Raw genomic sequence first — 21,710 nt, forward strand, 5'->3', positions numbered from 1 at the left:
ATGGTCACAGCAATGTCAGTGGTGGTTAGTGAGGTGGTGAGGGGTGTGAAGATGGTACCCATGATGGCCACAGCAATGTCAGTGGTGGTTAGTGAGGTGGTGAGGGGTGTGAAGATGGTACCCATGATGGCCACAGCAATGTCAGTGGTGGTTAGTGAGGTGGTGAGGGGTGTGATGATGGTACCCATGATGGCCACAGCAATGTCAGGGGAGGTTAGCAAGGTGGTGAGGGGTGTGAAGATGGTACCCATGATGGTCACAGCAATGTCAGGGGAGGTTAGTGAGGTGGTGAGGGGTGTGAAGATGGTACCCATGATGGCCACAGCAATGTCAGTGGTGGTTAGCAAGGTGGTGAGGGGTGTGAAGATGGTACCCATGATGGTCACAGCAATGTCAGGGGAGGTTAGCAAGGTGGTGAGGGGTGTGATGACAGGGATCGAAGAACGTTTGGAATCGATTGTCTCCCCTAGACCAGAACCGAGGTCTGAAAGGTTGCTGTCTGCTGTGCGTGTACTAACCTACGAAAATGACAGACTTCAGCAGTACACAAGGCGAGAGAGTGTCAGAGTGTTTGGTATTCCGCAGAGTGTTGGTGAGACAGCGGAAGAGGTGGAGGTGAAAGCCATCAAAGTCTTTCAGAATGCAGGTGTGGACGTGTCACACAGAGCAGGAAAAGTAGTGAAAGGGTCTCGCCCCATACTTGTTAGATTTGTTTCTCGCCGCAAGCGAAGTGAAGTGATGAAAAACAAGAAAACCCTCAAAGACAAACCGGAGTACAAGAATGTCTTCATCAATGATGACATTACCCCGCTGAGGGCCAGGTTGTTGGGCTTTGTCAAGAAACTCGGCCCGTACAACGCTTGGACCATCGATGGCAAGATCTTCTGTGCGAAGAAGTCACCTCCTGGCCTTCATCCATCAGACCGTCCCAAACCGGTCGTCATGACTTATTCAAACTGGGCGTCACCGAAGTCGACTACCATGCCCTGGGTCTGTCGCACCTTGCTGAGGAACCTGCAGATGGGGGTCTGGGGTCTGCCATGACTGAGGGTTAGCGGTGCCCTGGGGGCATTGATTCAGCGTCTCCCCCTCATGTGAGCCAGGTGTGTGGTGCTGCGAACTATGAGAAGAAAGGAGGTGGTGGTTTTGGGAAAGACTTTGGTGGTCCCGGCAGTGATGGCAATGATGAGGGTGGTGGAGTCATAATTGTGATTAGCTATAGGGGTGGTGGTGAAGAGGGAGGTGAAGTCGGTGAAGACAGAGTGGTAAAGGACTGTGATGGTGATGGCGGTGAAGAGGGAGGTGAAAACAGAGTGGTAAAGGACTGTGATGGTGATGGCGGTGAAGAGGGAGGTGAAGACAGAGTGGTAAAGGACTGTGATGGTGATGATGGTGATAAGAGAGGTGAAGACAGAATGGTGAAGGACTGTGATGGTGATGATGGTGATAAGAGAGGTGAAGACAGAATGGTGAAGGACTGTGATGGTGATAATGGTGATAAGAGAGGTGAAGACAGAGTGGTAAAGGACTGTGATGGTGATGATGGTGATAAGAGAGGTGAAGACAGAATGGTGAAGGACTGTGATGGTGATAATGGTGATAAGAGAGGTGAAGACAGAATGGTGAAGGACTGTGATGGTGATAATGGTGATAAGAGAGGTGAAGACAGAATGGTGAAGGACTGTGATGGTGATAATGGTGATAAGAGAGGTGAAGACAGAGTGGCGAAGGACTGTGATGGTGATGATGGTGATAAGAGAGGTGAAGACAGAGTGGCGAAGGACTGTGATGGTGATGATGGTGATAAGAGAGGTGAAGACAGAGTGGCGAAGGACTGTGATGGTGATGATGGTGATAAGAGAGGTGAAGACAGAGTGGTGAAGGACTGTGATGGTGATGATGATGATAAGACTAAGAGAGGTGAAGACAGAGTGGTGAAGGACTGTGATGGTGATGATGGTGATAAGAGAGGTGAAGACAGAGTGGCGAAGGACTGTGATGTTGATGATGGTGATAAGAGAGGTGAAGACAGTGGTGAAGGACTGTGATGGTGATGGCGGTGATAAGAGAGGTGAAGACAGAGTGGCGAAGGACTGTGATGGTGATAATGGTGATAAGAGAGGTGAAGACAGAGTGAATAACTGTGGTGGCGATGGTGGTGATGAGAGAGGCGAAGACAAAGTGGCGAAGGACTGTGATGACGGTGAAGAGAGAGGTGAAGACAGAGTGGTGAAGGACTGTGATTGTGATGATGGTGATAAGGGAGGTGAAGACAGAGTGAATGACTGTGATGGTGATGGTGGTAATGAGAGAGGTGCAGACAGAGTGAATGACTGTGGTGGTGATGGTGGTGATGAGAGAGGTGCAGACAGAGTGAATGACTGTGGTGGTGATGATGAGAGAGGTGCAGACAGAGTGAATGACTGTGATGGTGATGGTGGTAATGAGAGAGGTGCAGACAGAGTGAATGACTGTGGTGGTGATGGTGGTGATGAGAGAGGTGCAGACAGAGTGAATGACTGTGATGGTGATGGTGGTGATGAGAGAGGTGCAGACAGAGTGAATGACTGTGATGGTGATGGTGGTAATGAGAGAGGTGCAGACAGAGTGAATGACTGTGATGGTGATGGTGGTGATGAGAGAGGTGCAGACAGAGTGAATGACTGTGATGGTGATGGTGGTAAAGAGAGAGGTGCAGACAGAGTGAATGACTGTGATGGTGATGGTGGTGATGAGAGAGGTGCAGACAGAGTGAATGACTGTGATGGTGATGGTGGTGATGAGAGAGGTGCAGACAGAGTGAATGACTGTGATGGTGATGGTGGTAATGAGAGAGGTGCAGACAGAGTGAATGACTGTGGTGGTGATGATGAGAGAGGTGCAGACAGAGTGAATGACTGTGATGGTGATGGTGGTAATGAGAGAGGTGCAGACAGAGTGAATGACTGTGGTGGTGATGGTGGTAATGAGAGAGGTGCAGACAGAGTGAATGACTGTGGTGGTGATAGTGGTGATGAGAGAGGTGCAGACAGAGTGAATGACTGTGATGGTGATGGTGGTGATGAGAGAGGTGCAGACAGAGTGAATGACTGTGTTGGTGATGGTGGTGATGAGAGGGGTGAAGACAGAGTGAATGACTGTGGTGATGATGGTGGTGATGAGAGGGGTGAAGACAGAGGGAATGACTGTGGTGGTGATGGTGGTGATGAGAGAGGTGAAGACAGAGTGAATGACGGTGGTGGTGATGAGAGAGGTGCAGACAGAGTGAATGAATGTGGTGGTGATGAGAGAGGTGAAGACAGAGTGAATGAATGTGGTGGTGATGAGAGAGGTGCAGACAGAGTGAATGACTGTGGTGGTGATGAGAGAGGTGAAGACAGAGTGAATGAATGTGGTGATGATGGTGGTGATGAGAGAGGTGAAGATAGAGTGAATGGCTGTGGTGGTGATGGTGGTGATGAGAGAGGTGAAGATAGAGGGAATGACTGTGTTGGTGATGGTGGTGATGAGAGGGGTGAAGACAGAGTGAATGACTGTGGTGGTGATGGTGGTGTTGAGAGAGGTGAAGATAGAGGGAATGACTGTGGTGGTGATGGTGGTGATGAGAGGGGTGAAGACAGAGTGAATGACTGTGGTGGTGATGGTGGTGTTGAGAGAGGTGAAAATAGAGTGAATGACTGTGGTGATGAAGATAGAGTGAGTGACTGGGGTGATGATGGTGGTAAAGAGGGAGGTGAAGACAGAGTGGTGACTGGTGATACTGATGATGTTGATGTTGTCGATGTGTATGCAAATGTTTCTGATGTTCATATTTTGCATGACTCTCTGGATGTTGGCAATGCGCATGAAATGGATAATGTTGTTGTAATGTCAGATGTTGATGTTCATTTTGACTCGTTAGATGTTGAGAATGTACGTAACAAATCTACTGTTTAAATAGATGTATACAATGTTAATAGTGAGATTGGAGATTCCTTTAGTACTGAATATAGGAGGATAATCCTGATATACTCTCCTGCTTAACGCTTAATGTCTGTGGAATCAATTCAAAGATAAAATTTCCTGAATTTGTAAAATTTGATGCCAAATATGACATTATTTGTTTTAGTGAGAGCAAACTTGATGATGTTGATGAGATTAACATTACAGGATACATAGCATTCTATAAGAATAGAGGAAAATTTCGCAGAAAATCAGGTGGTGTATTAGTTTTATTACGGGAAGTGTTTGCTAATAATATAACTATTTTTGAAGAAAAAAAGCTGTCACATAAGATAAAAGAAGAGATGAAAATATGGTATAGATTTTTGGATGTAGAAATGTGTGAGAATGCACTATTTTTTAAGTTAGATAAGAAAGTACTTGGCCGTGACACCCTTTTCTGTGCTTTATATATTCCCCCAGAAGGATCACCGTACCATAATAAAGATGTTTATGCTGAATTAGAAGAGGTGTACATGCAGTTTGGGGTAGATAATGATTATGTATGTCTTTTAGGAGACTTAAATTCCCGCACTGGTCATCTGAGTGAAATGTTGTTTGAAGATGATCAGCATTCAGAAGGTTTTGTGGATAATGACTTGTTTGACTCTGATGAGGTTGGTACTCTAATAGGTGAGCGGGCATCACAGGATAATAATACTAATAACCTTGGTTTCAAATTGATTGATTTTTGTAAAATGACTGGCTTAGTTATTGCAAATGGTAGAGTTGGCGATGATACAGGGGTTGGTAAATGCACATGTAAGGATAAGAGCGTTGTTGATTATTGCATCCTGTCAAAAGATTTGTTCTCGAAAGTTAAATATTTTTCTGTGATGGAATTTTGTGAAATGTATTCTGACGTACACTGTCCAGTTGTTTTGCATTTACTAAAACATAATGAAGTACGCACTAATGATTGCCTAGTAGACGATGTGAAAAAAAACTAAAATGAAGATTTGCTGTCTAAAAGTAGAGAAAAGGATAACAAGTACACAAAACCAAAATGGGATAATAATAATGGGACCAAGTTAGCTTTTGTAGTTAATCTGAACGAGGATGATATTTATACTGTTGAAACTAAATTACAAAATATGCTAGCTACAAGTGAGAGTACGACAACAGATGACGTTGATAGTGTTACTAATAAGATTTGTGATATTTTAAATTGTTCTGCTGAGAAAATCGGTGTAATTAAAGAACAAAAATTTATGAACAAACCACGTTCAAAGAAATTCAAACTGCAACAACCATGGTTTAGTGCAATTTGCAAAGAGAAAGGAAAAATATTCTTACGTGCGAAAAACAAAGCAAGACGCTTTAAAAATGTGTTCAATGAACATGAAAAAAAGAGTGCTTTTAAAGAATACAAAAAGACAATAAAAAAGGAATGCAAGTTGTATCATAATGCGTTCGTTAAAACTTTGAGAAAGTTAAGAAGTACTGACCCGAAAGCATACTGGAATCTTCTAAATAAAAATAAAAATAAAAAAAATAATTCCAAAACTAACTATCCAACTTGTTCGGAGTTTTTTGAACATTTCACTAAACTACAAGAGTGTGATGAAAATGAAATGAATGACAGTAATGAAACCTGAAATGAAGCAAGTAATGAATTTCTTAATGCGCCTTTTACAAAGGAGGAAGTTATCAAATGTATAGGAGTTGTTCTTTGCTACTGGTCACAAGTGGGGGTCAGCTCACACGGACGCATTTTTCAATACAGTCTAGGGGAGAAACTGGTCACAAAGCACCCAGTACATGCCAGAGAGATCGGAGAATCGGCACAATCAAAGAAAATACCAAAATCATTCAATAGATATGGAAATATTAAGATTTACTGTGAAAATGCCAGCAAAAATGGCGTCCAAAAACGGGAACGCACACTTGGTGCGTCTTTGAAGACTTACCTCCCGTTCTGTGTTGTTGATAATAGTCGTGTTTGTGCTGTTGTTGTTGAAATAGTATCTAATAAAACTGATGCAGTTCTTGAAATGTTGCAAATTATTGTTGTCTTTGTGAAATGCGAGAGTGTTCTGAGGCGTAATCTGCATACGGCTGATGTCCCACATAGGGTACCCCACTTCGATCAGCGTATCACTCCAAATGAGCTTCATAGCAGAAAAGCAGATACACTACCAACACACTGCATAACAGATCTACAAGTCTGAGCCAGAATCATTGAAATTTACTTTCTGTATAAAATATTGCAATCAAATTTGTTCACGATGTCCCACAAATAACGCAGGTTACCCTCGCCTTCGATTCAAAGTAACTCCAATCTGACTTAATTACAATCGAAACGCAGATGACGAACTGATTCACCACAAATTTGTGGTATTTTACACACAAATTTCAACTGTGTTGTTTCGCGATAAACAGCCATAAACAAACAAATGTGGCGCCGTCACGTCGCCTTGGAAGGAATAACGCAGGTGACCAAGGCTTGTTTCCGATACCTGTCTGATTAAAATCATCGTTTTTTTCACGAATGACAGCTCTTTGGCAGATCTGGTGAGTTGGAAACTGTCTATGAATGTTTCATTTAATGTCAAATGCGTACATTCTTGTCGATATTGTTACCTTTGGGCTCATAAATTAAGTCAATCGTCGTGTTGTCCGAAAGTGACTTTTGTCAGCATAGAACTTACTGTGCTTTGATCATTGACTGAGAAGAATCTTCCGATGACACTAGTTCATTTCACTACGCGACTGCAGATCTTCAAGGAAACTTATGGCAGGGGAAATAAGCTTAACTGAAGACGAATAAGCGGAGTAACTGTTCTTCAACGGATTGCTCTTACACTGATCTAAATAATTATTTAGATCTTGTCGTCTGCTAGTAAGTAGTCTTCGGTCGTGTGAAAGTCACATCTATTTCGACTGTGTGCATCGATCCGTGTAGTGAAATGTTGATCTTTGATGATTTGGCAACATAACTTCGCTAAATGTGCTTCGAGTGTATCTCCCCGTTAACCGCATTTGAAAACGTCTTTTAACAAGACCATGTTTCGACAGCCCAGACGGGGAGGATCCTCGATAGCTCACAGGGTATATAATGTTTTCCGCCGTGTTTTGAAGAATCCTTTCAAATTTGCTATTCCAAAAGTACCTTATGACACGACTCGAGTGGCAAAGAACATTCTCTGCAATTCCTGTCTCAGTCCGTGCAGCCGTTTCGGGTCCTATCGTCATCATACAAACATACACACAGACACACAAGAACCAGCTTTAAAAGTTAGATTATGTAGGAACCATGTTAACCAGTGATTTTTTCTTATGTACAACAGATACTACAGTATTTCTGCTTTATGAAAAGCAATATTTCAAAAACAAAACTAGAGATTTGAATTTTGACCACTTTTCCCCCTTTCTGTCACCAGTACTGAAGAACAACTCATAGACAAGCTGAAAAACAATAAGGCATGCGGTCAGGATAAAATAATTAATGAGTATCTAAAAGCGTCACATGATCGAATGATTGATATTTATGTATTGTTGTTTAATGTTGTTTTGCAGTCAGGAAAGGTTCCAACACAATGGGCTGTAGGTGAAATTATTCCATTGTACAAAAATAAAGGCTCCCAAGCTGACCCCACAAATTATAGAGGAATTACTATACTCAGTTGCTTCGGAAAACTTTTCAGTGCAATTTTAAATGCTAGGTTATCAAACTTTTTAGAGAGTAATAATAAATTAGGTCAAGAACAAACAGGTTTCCGCACAGGTTTTTCAACACTAGACCATGTTTTTACTTTGCATTGTATATTAAATTTTTTTCTCAACAAAAAGAAGCGACTGTTTTGTGCATTTGTAGACTATGAAAAAGCGTTTGATAAAGTTCGCCGTGCATTTTTATGGGAGAAATTAGTTAGTTCTGATGTTAATGGGAAGTTTTTAAAAACTGTAAGAAATATGTACGAAAATGCCAAGTCTTGCGTTAAAGTTAATAGTGAGTGTTCTGGATATTTTCCCAGTTTGTGTGGAGTTAGACAAGGGGAAAATCTGTCACCGCTGATTTTTGCTCTATTTTTAAATGATCTAAAGCCTTTTCTGTTGGAAAACAGTAATGGTTTACAATCTATGTCAAGAGAGGCTGTTGTGGTTGGAATGGATGATACTGATGTAAATGCTTTGTTTCAAATGTTTTTATTACTGTATGCGGATGATACTGTGATCTGCTCAGAGTCTGAAAAAAACCTACAAGAATGTTTGAACAAAATGCACGAATACTGTTTAAAATGGCGTCTAAATATTAATGTAAACAAAACGAAAGTTATATTTTATTCCAGAGGTAAAATTAGAAATAAACCATTGTTTACGTATAATGGCAATTTAATCGAAGTAGTGTTTGATGTAATGTACTTGGGCATTAAGATTAATTATAATAATACATTTTCAGTCGCACAGAAGAATCTATATGATCGTGCCTCAAGGGCAATGTTTGTTCTTTTGCGTACTTGTAGACAATTGTCACTGCCTGTGGACATACAAGTTGACCTGTTCGATAAAATGATTGCTCCAATTTTACTATACGGATGTGAAGTATGGGGTTTTGGTTCCTGTGAACTTGCTATTAAACTTCAATTGCGTTTTTATAAAATTGTTTTCAAACTAAAAAAATCAACTCCAAATGCTATGATATTTGGTGAACTTGGAAGATATCCACTAGATGTTAATATGAAATGTAGAATGCTTTGCTATTGGTATAAACTGATTAGTCCTATTCATACAAATAAATTTTCAAGTATTGTGTATTGCTTTACTTATAAATTGTATATCAACAAGATGATTGAATCTAATTATTTATGTTTTATTGAAAAACCTTAAATGAAATTGGTCTCTCTGGCCTTTGGACTTTTCAAGAAAATGTTCAATACTCAAGCGCATGGTTTAAACAGAAAGTAAAAAGAAGCTTGTATGACCAGTATATCCATAAATGGTTTACAGAAATTGGAACAAAAAATATGTTTTGGAATTATCGAATGTTTAAAGATATTTTTGCATGTGAAGACTATGTCACACACCTGCCATATCAGCAATGTGTTTCAATGATGAAGTTTAGAACATTAAACAACAATTTGCCTGTACAGAAAGAACGTTATCTTAACATCCCGAGGTCAGAAAGAACTTGCACCAAATGTGTATCACAAGACATAGGTGATGAATTCCATTATTTATTTGTCTGATTTTTTCAAGGAAGAAAGAGCTGAGTTGTTACCACCTTACTACAGTAAAACCTGAGTCTAGCGGACCCTTGTTGTAACGGCCACCTGCTACATACGGACAGTTTATCATGGAACGAACACGATTTCAACAATAACTAACCTTTAACGGACGGACACCTGCCACTTACGGACGCGGACACGATTTTTCGGACCGTAGGAAGTGTAAACACTGTCACAAACGGACACTACGTACATGAAAACGCAACTTCGAAAAGACGAAAACAATACATGGCGGCTCTTGCTCCTCGAACTATCGCGAGACGAAAAAAAAATTAATTCTCGCGCACGATAGAATCCGCGGCGACTTCCTTAGGAGTCGGGAAGACGCAAATCCTGTGTATCGTCAAGGATAATGACCCAAAACGCGACTTACGACCGAGCTTTTTGGGATGATTTACGACTTTTGCGCATATTTCGAGCAGACGAAAACACAACATGGCGGCTCTCGCTCCTCCAACTATCGCGAGAAGAAATAACAAGAGGCGAAGCCTTTAAGGCTCACGTAAGAAATCGACAAACAGTAACACAAACTCAATCACTTCGTCACACACACACACACAGTACACACACACACACACACACACACACACACACACACACACACACACACACACAGAAAGAGCATAGGTGAAACTGTGCAAGAAAGCGAGACACTAGATCTAGATCTGTCTGTCTGCATGTAGCCTACTTACATGGACACGACTGCCAAATAGTCTCGGCCCGCTCAAAATAACAATCACCGAGACTTTCAGTAATTCCATCGCGTGACGTCTAACCCTCGTACGTCATAATGTGACGTCAATGTAATATGACGTCTTCAAATGTTAAAGTTTCTACCACAGACATACATACATACATACATACGCACGCACGCACGCACAGACAGACAAAAGTTAGCATCGCATAGGCTACACTTCGTGAGCCAAAAATGAAATCTCGCGCGCATGAGATCCTGATACATCCGGGTTTTTTCTGCACACTATCTTGTCACGACGACTGTCTTGTTGACAAACAAAGATTCGCGAAAGAAAAAGAAAAGCGCCGAGTCTTGAGTAGAGAGCTAATAAAGTAATCGCTAATCGAGCGAAGTGGCAATCCGCGGCGACTTCCTTGGGAGTCCGGAATACGAAAATCCTGTGTGTCGTCAAGGATAATGACTCGGTGTTATCTTGATGGTGAAATGGATAGCGAAGCGAAAGTACACAAAGAGCGGAGCCTGTACGAAGACCTCAACGATCGTGGTCAAGTTTAGCGATGCAAGGCGACGAATCATTCATATGAGCGGAAAGATGATTCGGGAGAAAAGTCGTTATGCTTTCTATCGAGTTAGGACATTCGGATTTTACTGGTTGCGCCACAATGTCAAATGTGCTTCACTCAGCGGGGAGCTAGTATTACGCCATGAGTAAATATTCTTTGAAATTTGAGTTCAAGTTGTTCTGCTGTAATGTGTGTGTGTGTGTGTGTGTGTGTGTGTGTGTGTGTGTGTGTGTGTGTGTGTGTGTGTGTGTGTGTGTGTGTGTGTGTATGTGTGTGTGTGTGTGTGTGTTTTGATATGACAGTAAACTGCAACTGTGTGTTTGTGTGTAAACATGACAGTAGATACACGGCAACCTAATTCATGACCGCCCGGGCCAAAAACTCAAACCCCCCTTTTAAGACCCCCCCCCCCCCTTTTTACGACCTAATTTTCAAGGTTTTTCCAAAGTCGTAAACAGGGGGTTCTACTGTATGTATTCAATAGCTCAATTCTCTCTCTCTCTCTCTCTCTCTCTCTCTCTCTCTCTCTCTCTCTCTCTCTCTCTCTCTCTCTCTCTCTCTCTCTCTCTCTCTCTCTCTCTCTCTATTTTCAGTGCTCTTTGTAAAATATTGCCCCGGCCCCTCCACCTGTGAAGAAAGGACACCTGTCTAATAGGGACACCATTACCATACCCCAAGGGTGTCCTTTAGAGACAGGTTTTACTGTATTGGAAAAAACCTAATGCACTTAAATTCAAAAAGTTGTTTGCTACTAAGAAAAAGAAATTGCTAAAGAATATTTTGGACTTTATTAATACAGCAGTCCCTCTCATGAACGGACACCCTTGGGCCATAGCAAAACTGTCCGTACATTGCAGGTGTCCGGTCACGGGAGGGGTGACCACACCACCCCCTCCCCCATACACTCACACAGAGACACACAAACAACAGGATTGAGTCTATGGTAATCACTTCTTGTGGCTACTAAACAATAACAATAAACTCCTAATACTTCTTTAAACGTTCTGTAAAAATGATTTGTATGAAAAGTGTTGAAAAGAAGAGATAAAATAAATCCTCAAGGCAGTGAACACACTCACGATGCACTGACATACGAAAGCAGCCACATAAACACAGCACAGAGGAGCGTGTGCAGATGCTTTGCAAGAATAAGCTTGAAAACCAGTTTGAAGAAATAGCAGCAGATAGAGCTGCATGTCATAATCATGTAATTTATTTTCTTCTTGTCTGGCTTTATTGACTGCATGCCGATCATGTGGCATGGCAGTGACTTTTCACTCTTCAGTCGGAAATACACAGTACATAACACAGCTCCTACTCTCCCTCACTAATGCCTACCCCAAGCCGTGACAACTGATGCTTGGAAATTGTGTGGAAGAGTACACCTCTCTATTTCTCTCCAATGCTCTTCCTGCTGACATGTAGTGACACCGGACACCCCACATGCACAGAGTTTAGCCAGCTACCCCTCCAGCCATGTACTGTTTGGGGCTGTGGCCAGAGAGGCCAGCTGCACTGTTCACTCAGAGCAAAACCAGTTGACTGTGTCGTAACTTTTGACAAAGCAAGACAACTGAAGGGTTCACAGATTAGGCAACCGACTCACTGGTCAAGGCTGAGGGGAAACAAGAGTATCTTGTCAATGAAAGAGGTTACACACAGACACACGATGCTGAGAACTGTGGCCGGTTTTTCACTCTCTTTCGCTCAGGACCTTCATCGACTGTACATGTGGTTTCTGTTGTTTACGTCCAACAGACAAGAATAAAGAGCACAGTGCAGTTTCATGTTGGCATCTTCGCATGTACTCCACTCCTGACCAAAACTACCCCCCCTCCTGATGGGTACACGGGCACTCAAGTTATCAGTGACTGTCATCACGCCATTGCGGCTGTGATCTTTGTACCAAGAGCCGGACTGCTCTGTTATCGATTTTGTTGTGGTGAAAATTTGACGATGGTCTGTCCGTACATTGGAGGTATGACCTGCTGTTGGGACCGAAAATGAGTGTCCGCGTCCACGTTTTGCAGGTGTCCGCTTAAGGGGGGGCAAATATAGAAGGAAAACACTCCGTGCCGAGCAAATGTGTCCGTACATGTCAGGTGTCCGCTCACGCCGGGGGCCGTACATTGCAGGGACTGCTGTAGAATTTGTAACAGCTTTTCATAACTTTTTTTATTTTTTTTTATTTTTATTTTTTATTTATTATATTAGCATATATCATGATTGTATTGATTGTATTTATTGTTCAAAATGCCCCCATGGGTTATGGACCAATAAAAACTTCAACTTGAACATTCACTTCATGGCTGGTACCAAACAGCAGATTGCACACAATACAACCTCTGCTGTAACACACATACTCAAATAATATCCCTGCACACTCGCACACACACACACATAAACACACACATGCACACACACACACACAACATCCATTCACTTCATGACTTTCTTTCTTTCTTTGTTTGTTCGCTTAACGCCCAGCCGACCACGAAGGGCCATATCAGGGCGGTGCTGCTTTGACATAAAACGTGCACCACACACAAGACAGAAGTCGCAGCACAGGCTTCATGTCTCACCCAGTCACATTATTCTGACACCGAACCAACCAGTCCTAGCACTAACCCCATAATGTCAGACGCCAGGCAGAGCAGCCACTAGATTGCCATTTTTAAAGTCTCAGGTATGACCCGGCCGGGGTTCGAACCCACGACCTCCCGATCACGGGGCGGACGCCTTACCACTAGGCCACCGTGCCGGTATACTTCATGACTGGTACCCAACGACAGATTGCACACAATACAACCTCTGCTGTCAAACACATACTCAAATAATATCCCCGCACACTCACACACACACACACACACACACACACATACACACACACACACACACACACACACATGCACACACACACACACACATAAACACACACACATAAACACATACACACACACACACACACACAAACTTGCACACACACACACACACACACACACACATAAACACACATGCTTATGGCATGATGTTCATTGGTCTTCTTGCATAATTATGTGTACTTTTATTCTGACCTTTTTAAGGCGAGGATTGAGGTTGTTGTAAGACATGTTGAGCAAGAGTTGTATAGCGGAGTCAGCGATGGCCTCGTCAGGTATGTGAAGACAAACCTCCCACAGGTAGTCCAGCCCCAGCAACTCCACCTTCTCCACCATCTGCAACACCAGGTAACACCAGCTATAGTCTGGGCGAGAGGCGGGTGCAGGAAGTTTTTAATCATTTAAAAAAAATCTACACAACTTTTATATGATATAATGACCAAGACAAAAAGTTGCTTAAAACAGTGGTGCCCCTCCATTAAGACCCCCCTTGTTAAGTACAACTTACCTCTTGTTAAGTACAACTTACCCCTTGTTAAGTACAACTTTCCCCTTGTTAAGTACAACTTACCCCTTGTTAAGTACAACTTACCCCTTGTTAAGTACAACTTACCCCTTGTTAAGTACAACTAACTAAGTACAACTTTCCCCTTGTTAAGTACAACTTACCCTTGTTAAGTACAACTTTCCCCTTGTTAAATACAACTTTCCCCTTGTTAGATACAACTTTCCCATTGTTAAGTACAACTTACCCCTTGTTAAGTACAACTTACCCCTTGTTAAGTACAACTTTCCCCTTGTTAAGTACAACTTTCCCCTTGTTAGATACAACTTTTCCCTTGCTAAGTACAACTTTCCCCTTGTTAAGTACAACTTTTCTTTGTTAAGTACAACTTTTCTCTTGTTAAGTACAACTTTCCCCTTGTTAAGTACAACTTTCCCCTTGTTAAGTACAACTTTCCCCTTGTTAGATACAACTTTTCCCTTGCTAAGTACAACTTTCCCCTTGTTAAGTACAACTTTTCTTTGTTAAGTACAACTTTTCTCTTGTTAAGTACAACTTTCACTTGTTAAGTACAACTTTTCTCTTGTTAAGTACAACTTTCCCTTGTTAAGTACAACTTTTCTCTTGTTAAGTACAACTTTCCCTTGTTAAGTACAACTTTCCCCTTGTTAAGTACAACTTTTCTCTTGTTAAGTACAACTTTCCCTTGTTAAGTACAACTTTTCTCTTGTTAAGTACAACTTTCCCTTGTTAAGTACAACTTTCGCCTTGTTAAGTACAACTTTCCCTTGTTAAGTACAACTTTCCCCTTGTTAAGTACAACTTTCCCCTTGTTAGATACAACTTTTCTTTGTTAAGTACAACTTTTCTCTTGTTAAGTACAACTTTCCCTTGTTAAGTACAACTTTTCTCTTGTTAAGTACAACTTTCCCTTGAAGGACAACTTTTCCCTTGTTAAGTACAACTTTCCCCTTGTTAAGTACAACTTTCCCCTTGTTAAGTACAACTTTCCCCTTGTTAAGGACAACTTTCCCTTGTTAAGTACAACTTTCCCCTTGTTAAGTACAACTTTCCCCTTGTTAAGTACAACTTTCCCTTGTTAGATACAACTTTTCTCTTGTTAAGTACAACTTTCCCTTGTTAAGTACAACTTTCCCCTTGTTAAGGACAACTTTCCCCTTGTTAAGTACAACTTTCCCTTGTTAAGTACAACTTTCCCCTTGTTAAGGACAACTTTCCCCTTGTTAAGGACAACTTTCCCTTGTTAAGTACAACTTTCCCCTTGTTAAGTACAACTTTCCCTTGTTAAGTACAACCTTCCCTTGTTAAGTACAACTTTCCCCTTGTTAAGGACAACTTTCCCCTGGTTAAGTACAACTTTCCCTTGTTAAGTACAACTTTCCCTTGTTAAGTACAACTTTCCCCTTGTTAAGTACAACTTTCCCTTGTTAAGTACAACTTTCGCTTGTTAAGTACAACTTTCCCCTTGTTAAGTACAACTTTCCCCTCGTTAAGTACAACTTACCCCTTGTTAAGAACAACTTACCGCTTGTTAAGAACAACTTTCCCCTTGTTTTCCCTTATTAAGAGTATGCTTTTGTAATATTTTCTGTTTATAACATCCGTCGCGATATAACCCTTCGTGGTTGAAAACGACGTTAAACACCAAATAAAGAAAGAAAGATGTTTATAACATCCGTCGCAATATAACCCTTCGTGGTTGAAAACGAAGTTAAACACCAAATAAAGAGAGAAAGATGTTTATAACATCCGTCGCGATATAACCCTTCGTGGTTGAAAACGACGTTAAACACCAAATAAAGAAAGAAAGATGTTTATAATATCCGTCGCGATATAACCCTTCGTGGTTGAAAACGACGTTAAACACCAAATAAAGAAAGAAAGATGTTTATAACATCCGTCGCGATATAACCCTTCGTGGTTGAAAACGACGTTAAACACCAAATAAAGAAAGAAAGATGTTTATAACATCGGTAAATTTACTCCCATTTTAAGACACTCTTTTTAAGACCTGATTTTCACAGATTTGTTGACTTAAAAGGACGGTTCCAGTGTATTTGGTTGGTGACTCACCAGATTTGTTGACTTAAAAGGACGGTTCCAGTGTATTTGGTTGGTGACTCACCAGATTTGTTGACTTAAAAGGACGGTTCCAGTGTATTTGGTTGGTGACTGACCAGATTTGTTGACTTAAAAGGACGGTTCCAGTGTATTTGGTTGGTGATTCACCAGATTTGTTGACTTAAAAGGACGGTTCCAGTGTATTTGGTTGGTGACTCACCAGATTTGTTGACTTAAAAGGACGGTTCCAGTGTATTTGGTTGGTGACTCACCAGATTTGTTGACTTAAAAGGACGGTTCCAGTGTATTTGGTTGGTGACTCACCAGATTTGTTGACTTAAAAGGACAGTTCCAGTGTATTTGGTTGGTGACTCACCAGATTTGTTGACTTAAAAGGACGGTTCCAGTGTATTTGGTTGGTGACTCACCAGATTTGTTGACTTAAAAGGACGGTTCCAGTGTATTTGGTTGGTGACTCACCAGATTTGTTGACTTAAAAGGACGGTTCCAGTGTATTTGGTTGGTGACTCACCAGATTTGTTGACTTAAAAGGACGGTTCCAGTGTATTTGGTTGGTGACTCACCAGATTTGTTGACTTAAAAGGACGGTTCCAGTGTATTTGGTTGGTGACTCACCAGAGTTGTTAAAAGGAAGGTTCCAGTGTATTTGGTTGGTGACTCACCAGAGTTGTTAAAAAGGAGGTAAGAGGGGTGGTTGGTGACTCACCAGAGTTGTTAAAAGGGAGGTAAGAGGGGTGGTTGGTGACTCACCAGAGTTGTTAAAAGGGAGGTAAGAGGGGTGGTTGGTGACTCACCAGAGTTGTTAAAAGGGAGGTAAGAGAGGTGGTTGGTGACTCACCAAAGAGTTGTTGTTCCTCTTCAGCCTATGCTCTTTGAGGTTGACGCTCTCAAAGAAACACTTGAAGCAGTGGAAGCCCTTCTCACTGAGGCGTGACGGTTCTAGTCGCAGGATCTCTTTCTGGAACAACTGCATCTGAGTCTCCATCTCCAGGTCCATCAGACCCTTCTGCATCCACTCGTAGCACGTCTGAAACAATCATAGCACGTCTGAAACACCATCTCTAGGTCCATCAGCCCCTTCCGCATCCACTCGTAGCACGTCTGAAACAATCATAGCACGTCTGAAACACCATCTCTAGGTCCATCAACCCCTTCTGCATCCACTCGTAGCATGTCTGAAACAATCATAGCACGTCTGAAACAATCATAGCATGTCTGAAACAATCATAGCACGTCTGAAACAGTCATAGCACATCTGAAACAATCATAGCATGTCTGAAACAATCATAGCACGTCTGAAACAATCATAGCATGTCTGAAACAATCATAGCACGTCTGAAACAGTCATAGCACGTCTGAAACAATCATAGCATGTCTGAAACAATCATAGCATATCTGAAACAATCATAGCACGTCTGACACAGTCATAGCACGTCTGAAAGTCATAGCACGTCTAAAACAGTCATAGCACATCTGAAACAATCTCAGCATGTCTGAAACAATCATAGCAAGTTTGAAACAATCATAGCATGTCTAAAACAATCATAGCATGTCTAAAACAATCATAGCACGTCTAAAACAATCATAGCACGTCTGAAAAAATCATTGTATCCACTCGTAGAACGTCTGAAACATTTGTAAAATGTCTGAAACAATCATTTTATCCACTCGTAGTACGTCTAAAACAATCATAGCATGCCTGAAACATTTGTAGCATGTCTGAAACAATCATTCATAGTGTGACAAATCACGGACTGCGGCAGCAGTCAGGAAACTTGCAGCACGAGCCACTCAGAGAACAGTCAAGTTTCCTTTGACTAAATACACTTACTAATCCTGTTGTACAAACCTATTTTGTTAACGAAACACTAGCTCAACATTTGATGACAATAATGACAACTAGTGTACGTTGTTTGTGCATGTATGTAAGTTTGCTGACCTCTCTGTCCCAGTCACACGCGCGGGGGTTGGCCACCATGGTTGACAATAATATAACCAGTGTATGTTGTTAGCTAGTGCCTGAATATAAGTTTGCTGACCTCTGGTTGACAATAATATAACCAGTGTATGTTGTTAGCTAGTGCCTGAATGTAAGTTTGCTGACCTCTCTGTCACACGCGCGGGGGTTGGCCACCATGGTTGACAATAATATAACCAGTGTATGTTGTTAGCTAGTGCCTGAATGTAAGTTTGCTGACCTCTCTGTCCCAGTCACACGCGCGGGGGTTGGCCACCATGGTTGACCAGATGTCACGCGCTCGGTTCCACGACAAGTACAGCACGCCCTCCTGTAGCACGTACTGCAGGAAATTCAGGTGAGTCATCATGTACTGAAACACAGCATCAACAGGTGTGTCATCATGTACTGAAACATCAACAAGTGTGTCATCATGTACTGAAACACAACATCAACAGGTGTGTCATCATGTACTGAAACATCAACAGGTGTGTCATCATGTACTAAAACATCAACAGGTGTGTCATCATGTACTGAAACACAACATCAACGGGTATGTCATCATGTACTGAAACATCAACAGGTGTGTCATCATGTACTGAAACATCAACAGGTGTGTCATCATGTACTCAAACACAACATTAACAGGTGTGTCATCATGTACTGAAACATCAACAGGTGTGTCATCATGTACTGAAACATCAACAGGTGTGTCATCATGTACTGAAACACATCAACAGGTGTCACGTGTGTCATCATGTACTGAAACATCAACAGGTGTGTCATCATGTACTGAAACATCAACAGGTGTGTCATCATGTACTGAAACACAACATCAACAGGTGTATCATCATGTACTGAAACATCAACAGGTGTGTCATCATGTACTGAAACACAACATCAACAGGTGTGTCATCATGTACTGAAACACAACAACATCAACAGGTATGTCATCATGTACTGAAACACAACATCAAAAGACAATAAGGACACAGGTTGCACTGTCTACAGACACAAGACACTCACGTCACAATATGTACAGACACAAGACACTCACGTCACAATGTGTACAGACACAAGACACTCACGTCACAATGTCTACAGACACAAGACACTCACGTCACAATGTGTACAGACACAAGACACTCACGTCACAATGTCTACAGACACAAGACACTCACGTCACAATGTGTACAGACACAAGATATTCACGTCACAATGTGTACAGACACAAGACACTCACGTCACAATGTGTACAGACACAAGATATTCACGTCACAATGTCTACAGACACAAGACACTCACGTCACAATATGCACAGACACAAGATATTCACGTCACAATGTGTACAGACACAAGACACTCACGTCACAATGTCTACAGACACAAGATATTCACGTCACAATGTCTACAGACACAAGACACTCACGTCACAATGTGTACAGACACAAGACACTCACGTCACAATGTCTACAGACACAAGACACTCACGTCACAATGTGTACAGACACAAGACACTCACGTCACAATGTCTACAGACACAAGACACTCACGTCACAATGTGTACAGACACAAGACACTCACGTCACAATGTGTACAGACACAAGATATTCATGTCACAATGTCTACAGACACAAGACACTCACGTCACAATGTGTACAGACACAAGATATTCACGTCACAATGTGCACAGACACAAGATATTCACGTCACAATGTGTACAGACACAAGATATTCACGTCACAATATGCACAGACACAAGATATTCACGTCACAATGTCTACAGACACAAGACACTCACGTCACAATGCCCACAGACACAAGACACTCACGTCACAATGTGTACAGACACAAGACACTCACGTCACAATGTGTACAGACACAAGACACTCACGTCACAATGTGTACAGACACAAGATATTCACGTCACAATGTGTACAGACACAAGATATTCACGTCACAATGTGTACAGACACAAGACACTCACGTCACAATGTGTACAGACACAAGACACTCACGTCACAATGTGTACAGACACAAGACACTCACGTCACAATGTGTACAGACACAAGACACTCACATCACAATGTGTACAGACACAAGACACTCACGTCACAATGTGTACAGACACAAGACACTCACGTCACAATGTGTACAGACACAAGACACTCACGTCACAATGTGTACAGACACAAGACACTCACGTCACAATGTGTACAGACACAAGACACTCACGTCACAATGTGTACAGACACAAGACACTCACGTCACAATGTGTACAGACACAAGACACTCACGTCACAATGTGTCCAGACACAAGACACTCACGTCACAATGTGTACAGACACAAGACACTCACGTTACAATGTCTACAGACACAAGACACTCACGTCACAATGTGTACAGACACAAGACACTCACGTCACAATGTGTACAGACACAAGACACTCACGTCACAATGTGTACAGACACAAGACACTCACGTCACAATGTGTACAGACACAAGACACTCACGTCACAATGTGTACAGACACAAGATATTCACGTCACAATGTGTACAAACACAAGACACTCACGTCACAATGTGTACAGACACAAGACACTCACGTCACAATGTGTACAGACACAAGACACTCACGTCACAATGTGTACAGACACAAGACACTCACGTCACAATGTGTACAGACACAAGATATTCACGTCACAATGTGTACAAACACAAGACACTCACGTCACAATGTGTACAGACACAAGACACTCACGTCACAATGTGTCCAGACACAAGACACTCACGTCACAATGTGTACAGACACAAGACACTCACGTCACAATGTGTACAGACACAAGACACTCACGTCACAATGTGTACAAACACAAGACACTCACGTCACAATGTGTACAGACACAAGACACTCACGTCACAATGTGTACAGACACAAGACACTCACGTCACAATGTGTACAGACACAAGACACTCACGTTACAATGTCTACAGACACAAGACACTCACGTCACAATGTGTACAGACACAAGATATTCACGTCACAATGTGTACAGACACAAGACACTCACGTTACAATGTCTACAGACACAAGACACTCACGTCACAATGTGTACAGACACAAGATATTCACGTCACAATGTGTACAGACACAAGACACTCACGTCACAATGTGTACAGACACAAGACACTCACGTCACAATGTGTACAAACACAAGACACTCACGTCACAATGTGCACAGACACAAGACACTCACGTCACAATGTCTACAGACACAAGACACTCACGTCACAATGTGTACAAACACAAGACACTCACGTCACAATGTCTACAGACACAAGACACTCACGTCACAATGTGCACAGACACAAGACACTCACGTCACAATGTGTACAGACACAAGACACTCACGTCACAATGTGTACAGACACAAGACACTCACGTCACAATGTGTACAAACACAAGACACTCACGTCACAATGTGTACAGACACAAGACACTCACGTCACAATGTGTACAGACACAAGACACTCACGTCACAATGTGTACAGACACAAGACACTCACGTCACAATGTGTCCAGACACAAGACACTCACGTCACAATGTGTACAGACACAAGACACTCATGTCACAATGTGTCCAGACACAAGACACTCACGTCACAATGTGTACAGACACAAGACACTCACGTCACAATGCCTCCAGACACAAGACACTCACGTCACAATGTGTACAGACACAAGACACTCACGTCACAATGTGTACAGACACAAGACACTCACGTCACAATGTGT

The 21,710-nt window shown here is 42.0% G+C and overlaps 1 protein-coding gene across 3 annotated transcripts in view; it reads right to left on the reverse strand.

The window, feature by feature from the left end:
* The window catches only part of LOC138967690 (ubiquitin carboxyl-terminal hydrolase 24-like), a 315,079-nt gene that overhangs the window by 171,755 nt on the left and 121,614 nt on the right, over positions 1–21,710 (reverse strand). For all 3 annotated transcript variants that reach the window (XM_070340337.1, XM_070340338.1, XM_070340339.1), the window contains 3 exons: positions 18,155–18,286; positions 16,795–16,983; positions 13,544–13,684 (listed from right to left, as the gene is read on the reverse strand). In XM_070340337.1, coding sequence (XP_070196438.1) covers positions 13,544–13,684; positions 16,795–16,983; positions 18,155–18,286 — 462 coding nt within the window. The remainder of the gene's footprint in view (positions 1–13,543; positions 13,685–16,794; positions 16,984–18,154; positions 18,287–21,710) is intronic.

This window comes from Littorina saxatilis, linkage group LG5 (genome assembly GCF_037325665.1).
Source record: "Littorina saxatilis isolate snail1 linkage group LG5, US_GU_Lsax_2.0, whole genome shotgun sequence".
NCBI lineage: Eukaryota > Metazoa > Mollusca > Gastropoda > Littorinimorpha > Littorinidae > Littorina > Littorina saxatilis.